The sequence below is a fragment of the Monodon monoceros genome, unplaced genomic scaffold (assembly GCF_005190385.1).
Source record: "Monodon monoceros isolate NGI ecotype Baffin Bay Population unplaced genomic scaffold, NGI_Narwhal_1 Super_Scaffold_10, whole genome shotgun sequence".
Lineage (NCBI taxonomy): Eukaryota > Metazoa > Chordata > Mammalia > Artiodactyla > Monodontidae > Monodon > Monodon monoceros.
Window position 1 is genome coordinate 51,173,458 of NW_021703766.1, and position 9,928 is coordinate 51,183,385.

Sequence of the window (9,928 nt, forward strand, 5' to 3'; positions counted from 1 at the left end):
GCAGCAACAAAGACCCAACACAGCCAAAGAAAGAAAAAAACCTATAATGGAAAATAATCTGAAAACGAATACATATATATGTACAACTGAATCACTTTGCTGCACATCTGAAACATTGTAATCAACTATACTTCAATTTAAAGAAAATATGCAAGAAGATTGGGTAGAGCAGAAAGTCCTCGCAGGGTCAGGACAGAAAACAGCATACGGTTCATGATGGCAGGTTCACCGTCTGGGTTTTTACTCCATGCTTCGTAACGATAGTAGAGGAGTAACAAAACGAGAGATTCCATGAGCAGTGGAGATGTCAACACATTTCTGGACTAAAGATGAAACAGGACGATGGTGAGAACACTTCAGTCTGCTGACCACTTGAGAAGGAAGCCATCCATCAGCCTTGCAGAACCCTACAGATGCTCAAGATTACAACTCCAGGTATAACAAGGGTAGAAGACTCGAGTAGGATTTGTACACAGAAAAATCGCCCTCTGTTTAAGCAGTCAGGATGCCTAGGAGCCGGGCATTTGCTGCCTAAGCAAATATAAGACTTACTTTTTTGTCTTTTATAAGTTTCTCAGCCTCAAGGCAAACTTGGTCTGATAAACCAGAGGCAGTCTGTCATGTAATCTGACTGACATCAGGATTCTAGCACGCTTTTTAAAAAAATTTTTATTTATTTAGTTTTGGCTGCGTTGGGTCTTCGTTGCTGTGAGCGGGCTTTCCCAAGTTGCCGAGAGCGGGGGCCACTCTTCGCTGCGGTGCGCGGGCTTCTCATTGCGTTGGCTTCTCTTGCTGCGGAGCACGGGCTCTAGCCACGCAGGCTTCAGCAACCATGGCTCGCGGGCTCTAGAGCGCAGGCTCAGTAGTTGTGGCCCACGGGCCCAGTTGCTCTGCGACATGTGGGATCCTCCCGGACTAGGGCTCGAACCCACGTCCCCCACACTGGCGGCGGATTCTTAACCAACTGCGCCGCCAGGGAAGTCCTCTAGCATGCTTTTTAACTGCCTCAGTTTTTTTTTTTTTGTTTTGTTTTTGTTTTTTGCGGTACGCGGGCCTCTCACTGTTGTGGCCTCTCCCGTTGTGGAGCAGAGGCTCCAGACGCACAGGCTCAGCGGCCATGGCTCACGGGCCCAGCCGCTCCGCGGCATGTGGGATCTTCCCTGACTGGGGCATGAACCCGTGTCCTCTGCATCGGCAGGCGGACTCTCAACCACTGTGCCACCAGGGAAGCCTATCATGCCTCAGTTTTTATAAGCATATAAGCAAAGATCCCAGACATTTGAAAAAATTCTGCCAAAAGGGACCACAAGATAAATAGAGAAACTGGTCCGGGAGGAAACAATTTAGGGAATAAAAGAACTTAATACTTCTAGTGTATTTTCATGGATATCCCAGATGTTGAAACTAGACTTCTGGGCTTGGCTATGAAGAACAACCCATTTTGGACTAGCCTGGCACAGGCCAGTTATATAAAGACTGGACAAAACACATACAAGTAACTTGTGAAAGGCTTTGGGGAACAACCAATGTAGGCCACACCTGAGGGGAAAGGAAAGCATACAGAGGTGAACTTCATATTTACTCCTGCTTTTTCTTTCAGGACATTTGTCAGCTTAGTGTGGCAGAATAGACTCAGAAAGTGGTAGAAAACTCTCAGTGGTGGAATAAACTCAGAAAGTGGCAGTCTTTGACTTGGCTGAGTTCACGGAGGTTGGACCAGACACTTGGGACTTGAGGGTGAAATTCCCAGGTGGGCATTGAGCCCCAGAATGCACATGCAATCTTCCCTCCAGGCATCTGCCAACTCCTAAGATGCTCGTTGTGGCGAGACCCCCAATGGTCTCATCGGAAAGCAATAACGGAGGCTAAGTTACTGAGGAGAGAGCTGAGCAGCCACGCAGTCCTAGGGGAGACAGGTTGAGGTTCAAAGCCTCCCTGGTTTTTAGTACTGATGCGTATTAGCATCTATTTAAAGAGAAAAGCAGTAGACAATAGAAACATCCAGGGCTTCCCTGGTGGCGCAGTGGTTAAGAATCCGCCTGCCAATGCAGGGGACACCGGCTCGAGCCCTGGTCTGGGAAGATCCCACATGCCGCGGAGCAACTAAGCCCGTGCGCCACAACTACTGAGCCTGCGCTCTAGAGCCTGCGAGCCCCAACTACTGATCCCGTGTGCCACAACTACTTAAGCCCGTGCGCCTAGAACCTGAGCTCTGGCAACAAGAGAAGCCACCGCAGTGAGAAGCCCGGGCACCACAACGAAGAGCAGCCCCTGCTCGCCGCAACTAGAGAAAGCCCGCGCGCAGCAACGAAGACCCAATGCAGCCAAAAATAAATTAATAAATTAATAATTTTTTTTAAAAAAAGATAGAAACAGACCCAGACTTGATTCCAATGTTGGAATTATCAGAGACTGAAATAACTATGTTCCCAAAGGAAAAGATGGAGAATTTGAAGAGATCTTTAGGGGACTTCCCTGGTGGTCCACTGGGTAAGACCCCACACTCCCAGGGCAGGGGGCCCAGGTTCGATCCCTGGTCAGGGAACTAAAACCCGCGTGCCGCTACTAAGAGTCCGCATGCCACAACTAAGAAGCCAACAAAGATCCCACGTGCTGCAACTAAGACCTGGCAAAGCCAAAATCAATCAATATTTTCAAAAAAATTTTAAAAAGAGATCTTTAAATTAAAAAATTTAAAGTTTAACAGGAATTGTTAAAAAATAATCGAATGGAAATTTTAGAACTGGAAAACAGCAACTGAAATTAACTAGCAGTTGCATTTGGTAGTTGATTAGATATAGAAGTGCTAAGGGAAAAAAAGAGGAACTTTCCTTTTTTTTTTTTTTTTGCGGTACGTGGGCCTCTCACTATTGTGGCCTCTCCCGTTGCGGAGCACAGGCTCCAGACGTGCAGGCTCAGCAGCCATGGCTCACGGGCCTAGCCGCTCCACGGCATGTGGGATCTTCCTGGACCGGGGCACGAACCCGTGTCCCCTGCATCAGCAGGCGGACTCTCAACCACTGCGCCACCAGGGAAGCCCTAGAGGAACTTTCCTGAAAGAGAAGTCTCACAATCTTTTCTTTTTTTTTTTTTGCCTGCACCGCACGGCTTGTGGAATGTCAGTTCCCTGACCAGGGATCGAACCCGTGCCACCTGCAATGGAAGCATGGAGCCCTAACTACTGGACGGCCAGGGAATTCGCTCCACAATCTTTTTAGGAAGTTAACTGAGGATATACTTTACCAAAATGAGAGATTTAAAAGAGAGGTTCCAGTTCAGCAGAGCAGTGGAGGGAAATCCCAGGATGGCAGTTTCTAGAGAGCATTTGGTCCAGATTGGGGTCAGAGGATTGAAGTTTCCAAGGAGCTTCAGAATAAAAAGATTCAGTAATATATCTTGTGATGGAGAGTTTGAAAGAAATTAAGAATGTGATGAAGGGGCTTCCCTGGTGGCACAGTGGTTAAGAATCCGCCTGCCAATGCAGGGGACACGGGTTCGAGCCCTGGTCCGGGAAGATCCCACATGCCACGGAGCAACAAAGCCCATGTGCCACAACTACTAAGCCTGTGCTCTAGACCCTGTGCTTTGCAACAAGAGAAGCCACTGCAATGAGAAGCCTGTGCACCTCAACAAAGAGTAGCTCCTGCTCGCCACAACTAGAGAAAGCCTGCGCGCAGCAACAAGACCCAAAACAGCCAAAAATAAATAAATTAAATAAATTAATTTTTTTTAAGTGTGATGAAGGAAACAAAAGTAGATAGACATTACAGAAAAGAACAGAAGCTGTTCAAGAAAGGAAATGTAATCACAGGACAACATTTGAGCTCTACAGCCAACAGTAAGTACTTAGACATAAGGTGAGTGCTTTATTGATTGACCTAAAAACTGGTACCATAAAGCTACCATGGGAAGAGAGGGGAAAGGTTGTAAGAGCAGAAAATCAATGTGTAATATATTGCTAACATCTAAAATTGAAAAATTGAGAAACGGTATGTTACTTAGCTGCAGAAGCAACTAGGTGCTGAAACATCTACACCTTGTTGCCTCTTGCAGTGGGGAGAGTTAGGACAGGGACAGGGGCTGGTGCTTTTCATTATTCGTCCTTCTGTATTATTTGATTTTGTTTTTAACTCTGTAACTACGTTATTTTTTTTGTTAAAATAAGAGAAATATACTAGGAAGGAGAGAGGGATAGACAAACCTACTCTAGTCCTCTCACTTTGCAAAAGCCCTTTTCTGGACTCCATCCCACTAATGGTGAAGTTAACTGAGGATATACTTTACCCATCCAGCTGATGGTATAAAGCAACAACCAGACTTCTCCAGCCTTGTCTACATCTACATTTCTTTAGAGCATCTGATACCACTGCCTACTTCTTTCTTCAGAAACACTCTCTTCTCAGGACTTCCCTGGTGGTCCAGTGGTAAAGAATCCGCCTTCCAGTGCAGGGGATGTGGGTTCGATTCCTGGTCAGGGAACTGAGATCCCACATGCCACGGGGCAACTAAGCCCACACGTGTCAACTACTGAGCTCGTGCACCTCAGCTAGAGAGCCTGTGCGCCCCAAACTACAGAGCCCACGCACTCTGGAGCCCACAGGCCACAAGTAGAGAGAGAAAACCCGCACACCACAACTAGAGAGAAGCCTGTGCACCGCAACGAAGAGCCTGCGTGCAGCAACTAAGACCCGAGGCAGCCAAAAATGAATAAATAAATAAAATATTAAAAAAAAAAATTATTATGGTTTCTCCCACCTGGGGTTTCCTCCTACATTTCTGGCCATTCTTTGTCTTCTTCCCGAACTTTTTTTTTTTTTTTTTTTTTTGCGGTACGTGGGCCTCTCACTGTTGTGGCCTCTCCCGTTGCGGAGCACAGGCTCCGGACGCGCAGGCCCAGCGGCCATGGCTCACGGGCCCAGCTGCTCCGCGGCATGTGGGATCTTCCCGGACCGGGGCACGAACCCGTGTCCCCTGCAGGCGGACTCTCAAACACTGCACCACCAGGGAAGCCCCTTCTTCCTGAATTTTAAATGTACGAGTTTTGAGGACTCAATTCTAGGTTCTCTTCATTCTATATTCTCTTGCCTCCAGCTTTCTTGTCCATGCTTATGGCTTTATTTACCACCTTCGCCCAAATTCTCAAAACTGCTTGCAGGCCTTGGATACTGCACGGGCTCCTCAAAGTCAGAATATCCACTATCCCTCCGCCAGCATAGACCATCATAGCAAAAGGCCTCACCAGCACCTTAATATCCCCTTCTCCTCAACCTCCCAGTCCTCATATACAGTTAAGACACGTCCAAACATTTCTAAATCTGTCCACTTATCGTCCATGCCTCTGCGCTGGTCTAAGCCATCATGGGGTTACTGGGATAGCCTCCTGATCTGCCCCATGCTTCCGCTCTTCCTCGCATCCAATCCAGTCTCCACACAGCGTCCACAGTAATCTTAAAAAATACACATTTGAATATCCCATTTTACTCTTAGGAGTTACCATGAAGTCCAAAATCCTCAGCGTGAGTATGCCGACACACAAGGCTGTGCATCAGCTGTATCCTGCCAGCTCTTCACCTTCATCATAAACCGCTCCAATCCTTACGCTGTTATTCAGCCACGTGGGCTCTTTCTGTCTGGAAAGTGACCCACGCCCCACCTCTTGATGATCTTACCTCCAAGCGCTCTATGTCAGTGTCCTTCGTAGATCATCACCTTCCCACTCCCAATTCTGATCACAGCCATAGTTGCTTGTCTACCCTGCCCCCCCCGCCCACCCATAGACTAAGCTCCGGGAGGGCAGGGGGCTTATCTGCCCTGCTCACCATCGTGTCCATGATCTTGGGCCCAGATGTTTAACATAGTTTGTCCAATGAATGTGGGAAAAAGGGACAGACAGGAGACAGGTGTGGCGAGCAGGACAGATGAGATGTCAGGCGGTGCAGACAGAGGCTGCAGTAGGAGAGGTCACAAACCCAACCAACAGACCGATGGGGTCTGAGGGCAGGGCAGCGAGACGCGAGCGGTTGCAGATGGGACGGTGCGCTCGCTGGGCCTCGCCTCCGCAGGGGGCGCTCGTCTCCGGGGCGTGGCCTCGCGCAGCCCCGCCCTCCTCGCCGGCGACCGCCAGGCGGGTGCCTCGCAGCGGCGGCGCCGACATGGCTGCTCTGGTGGAGCCACTGGGGCTGGAGCGGGGTAAGCGCGCCAGGGGCCCCTGCCCACCCAGCCCCGGCCTGCGTCCCGGAGCCCGGTCCCTCGCCCCTCCCCCGGCAAGGCCCGGGCGGGTGGGCGGGCCCGGCGGGGGTGGGCGGGGCGGGGCGCCGAGAGTCGGGCAGTCGGTGGGTATGGGAGGGTCCGTGGGCGAGCGGGCCAGAGAGGGGGCGCCCGCTGCACACCCCTGCCTGGGTGTGTATGGGGATCCTGAGGACGCAGGGCGCCCGACTGGCCGCAGTCTCTGCCACGGGCGACTCTGCGGGTGTCCGACTGGGACTCTGCTGTCCTTCCCGGGGTCTGCGCTCGCCCTTACTTGGTCTCTGGCCGCATCTCTCCGTCCTTCTCTGCGTCTTCACGTCTCTGACACTTGTGTGTCTGTGCGCCCCGCCCCCGCTCCGCAGACGTGTCCCGGGCGGTGGAGCTCCTCGAGCGGCTCCAGCGCAGCGGGGAGCTGCCCCCGCAGAAGTTGCAGGCCCTCCAGCGAGTCCTGCAGAGCCGCTTCTGCTCTGCCATCCGGGAGGTGAGAGCAACGCGGCGCCGAGCCCAATCGGGCGGCCGTGATCCTCTTCCTGGTCGCCCCGAGCCCGGGGACTACGTCTCCCAGCAGCTACCGGGGCGGCCCTCCTTGGGTTGCCCGCGCTTCAACTCAGGGGTTCTCTGGGAGCTGTAGTTTCCGCGGCCTCCAGGTTGCGGGGGCGGGGCGGATCCTTGGGTGGGAGGGTCTGGGGGCCTGGACTACTGAGTTGAACGGAGGAGGGGTCTGGCGGCTCCTTGATGCTGCTGCGTCCTCACCAGGTGTATGAGCAACTCTATGACACGCTGGACATCACCGGCAGTGCTGAGATCCGGGCCCACGCCACAGCCAAGGTAGGCGCCCCCAGGCCATTGCTCATGGTATCCACTGAATCGCATGGTCTAGCTCAATATCTATCTAATGTCAGTCATTCATTCCTGTTTCCTCCTTCATGATTTTTGCCATATCTATGTACCACCCTTGCTATGATTTATTTATAATGTATTTTAAATAATCTCACATTTTTAGTTTGTGTCATATAAAGACATCTCTAGCAAAAAAAAAAAAAGACAATTTTAGCAACTACAAATGGAAACTAGTACCGAATGCCTGACTAGAAGATAACCAATGAAAACAGTGAACTAGCTTTAGTAAACACTGTAATCTTATTAAACTACAGTTAGATGCTATTTCTTGCTGCTTGCTGGAGGCTCTCAGCTCTGTCCAGGCCTTGTTTCCCTCTGTTAAAAAGCGATATTGACAAGTGTTGAGTATTCAAGACGCATGCACACCAAATGGAGACTTTCTCTTTGACAGTCTGAAGTGTCCAAAGTGACTAAAAGGGATGTACTGTCACTACGGAGTGATCTTGTGTTGAGTTCTGTGGCAGATGCCCCGTGCTTGAGGGAAGCTCTCTGGCCTAAATCCCTCTCCCTGAAGCAGATCCTCCACCCTAGTCCACATACGCATCGTGGAGGGGCCCTCACCTCCTGAGGCTTTCTCTCTCCCAGGCCACGGTGGCGGCCTTCACAGCCAGTGAGGGCCATGCACATCCCAGGGTAGTGGAACTACCCAAGACGGATGAGGGCCTGGGCTTCAACATCATGGGGGGCAAGGAGCAGAATTCGCCCATCTACATCTCCCGTGTCATCCCTGGAGGTGTGGCTGACCGCCATGGAGGCCTCAAGCGTGGGGATCAGCTGCTGTCAGTGAATGGTGTGGTGAGTGGGGATCTGAGGCAGGGCTGGCTGGGGTCACAGCTTGCCCAAGGTAGCACAGTCGCTGTTTTTCACATTCACTCAACACGCACTGAACACTGCCTCTGTGTCCGGCCCTGTGCTGGGCTTTGCTGCAGACCCTGAGAGTAATTGGCCACTGCTCCTACATTCGAGGAGTCCCTCTCTGGTGAGGGAGATAGACCCTGACTGAAACAGTCCTAAACCAAGGAGATAATGAGGAAGCACAAAGCACTGTGAGAGCCCAGATGTGGCAGCAGACCAGTGTAGATGAGGGGAGTTTTTGCAGATGAAGGAATATTTGAGTTGGGTCTTGAAGGATGAGTAGGAGCTGGTGGAGAAGGGTGTTACTGGCAGAGGGTGTTGTGGGTAGGGTCTGTGACTCTGCACTCCTGCGAGGTGGAGAGAAAGGGCTTGGTTCTGATGAAGGACTGGGGCGTGCCGGTGATTAAAATCACTGTGCTTAGAGTAGATGGAGGCACGACTAGGTAGGTGGTTGGGGCCAGTCATGCAGGGACTGAGTGCCAGCCTGAGAAGCTGGGACTTTGTCTCAAGCCTCCTGGGGACCCATGGGAGGGCTGTGAGTAGGGGAAGGATAGGCTCAACCTGGAGGCATAGAAAGACCCCTTTGGGACTCTACAGGGGATAGACTGAGGGAAGAGACTGGAGGCCAGAAGGCCAAGGAGGAGGCTAGGGTGAGGTCCAGTGGGGAGAGGATAAGGTCTGAGCTGGGGCCTGGTGGTGGGGACAAAGAAGAGGGAGTCAGGGCTGGAGGGATGGGGCTGGGGATCATCGGGCTGCCGGGAGGGAGGGAATAAAGACGAGTCTGGAGGTCTAGCTCGGTGACTGAGGGCATATGGGGCTTGTCCCTGACTTGGGGAACTTGGAAGGTTTGGGGGGAGGACTCTGAGCCAAGAGTGACTCTCTCATGAGTACATGAGGCCTTCGCATCTTGGGGTTGGTACCAGGGTGGGGGCGGGGTGAGGGTGGTGGGCCCCAGGCCCAGCTGTCTGCACCGCCCCTGCAGAGCGTTGAGGGTGAGCAGCATGAGAAGGCAGTGGAGTTGCTGAAGGCTGCCCAGGGCTCGGTGAAGCTGGTGGTGCGCTATACACCTCGAGTGCTGGAGGAGATGGAGGCCCGCTTTGAGAAGATGCGCTCTGCCCGGCGGCGCCAGCAACATCAGAGCTACTCGTGAGCCCTTTGCCACCACACCCCTGGGGCCCCCACTGCCTCCGGTATCCCCAGACTCCCAAACCAGGCCAATGATTTCTGAGGCCCTGATTGCCACCTCCAGCCCTGGCTCCTTTCCCTGGGATTCTGACCCTTGACCCAGGCTCTCGCTCCAAGCCATTCTGACTAAATACCTTAGGAACTGTTAGCTCACTCCCATCCCAAGATCGGGAACCTACTCCCTCTGGAACCCTCAGCCCACTTCCCTGGGCTCTTGGCTCTGGAACCCCAGTCCTGGATCTCTCCCATGCCTCCCCCGGTCCCCTCCCCTGAGCTTGGCTCCCCTCTCTTCACCCTCCTTTTAGGTCCTTGGAGTCTCGAGGCTGAAACCACAGATCTGGACCCTAACCCTCACCCCCTCCCCTGTACAGTATTTATTGTCACCAGCTCCTTATTTAAAGATCTTTGACCCTCATTGAGTGTCTGTGTCTGTTCTGCATCCGGGGGTTAGAATGTCTGGAGATGTGGGAGAAGGAGAGAAGCTGAGGTCACTACCAGACCCTTTTCAGAGTCTGAGAGCGGAGCTTTGAGACTTTTCCCCAGGTCCGAAGGCAGAGGCTGGCCGGCTTCCTAGCGGCAAGTCCAGGTTGGAGGCTGGGACCCGGTCTGGGTCTGAGCGCTGGGTCAGAACTGAAGACAACTCCCCCTACCTTTCAGAGATTCTGAGGGCGGAGGCCAAGCCCCCTTCCTCCGTATCTGGTCTGACAGAGGAGGCCTGAAACGCGCAAAAGTCAGTGGGCGG

The 9,928-nt window shown here is 52.4% G+C and overlaps 1 protein-coding gene across 1 annotated transcript; it reads left to right on the forward strand.

Moving 5' to 3' along the window:
* Positions 1-3,654: 3,654 nt before the first annotated feature.
* On the forward strand, positions 3,655-9,601 carry LIN7B (lin-7 homolog B, crumbs cell polarity complex component). The gene is made up of 6 exons (XM_029213507.1): positions 3,655-6,189; positions 6,609-6,727; positions 7,003-7,074; positions 7,732-7,941; positions 8,984-9,147; positions 9,492-9,601. Exons 1-6 carry the CDS (start codon positions 5,871-5,873, stop codon positions 9,511-9,513), a joined length of 906 nt encoding a protein of 301 aa, XP_029069340.1. The 5' UTR covers positions 3,655-5,870; the 3' UTR covers positions 9,514-9,601.
* The last annotated feature ends 327 nt before the right edge of the window (positions 9,602-9,928 follow it).

Bases quoted from the DNA above. Each gene is read 5' to 3' on its own strand.
- LIN7B (XM_029213507.1), top strand. From the start codon at position 5,871: ATGTGGGAAAAAGGGACAGACAGGAGACAGGTGTGGCGAGCAGGACAG. The intron at 6,190-6,608 runs GTAAGCGCGCCA...CCCGCTCCGCAG, and splicing joins GCCACTGGGGCTGGAGCGGG to ACGTGTCCCGGGCGGTGGAG. The intron at 7,075-7,731 runs GTAGGCGCCCCC...TCTCTCTCCCAG, and splicing joins GGGCCCACGCCACAGCCAAG to GCCACGGTGGCGGCCTTCAC.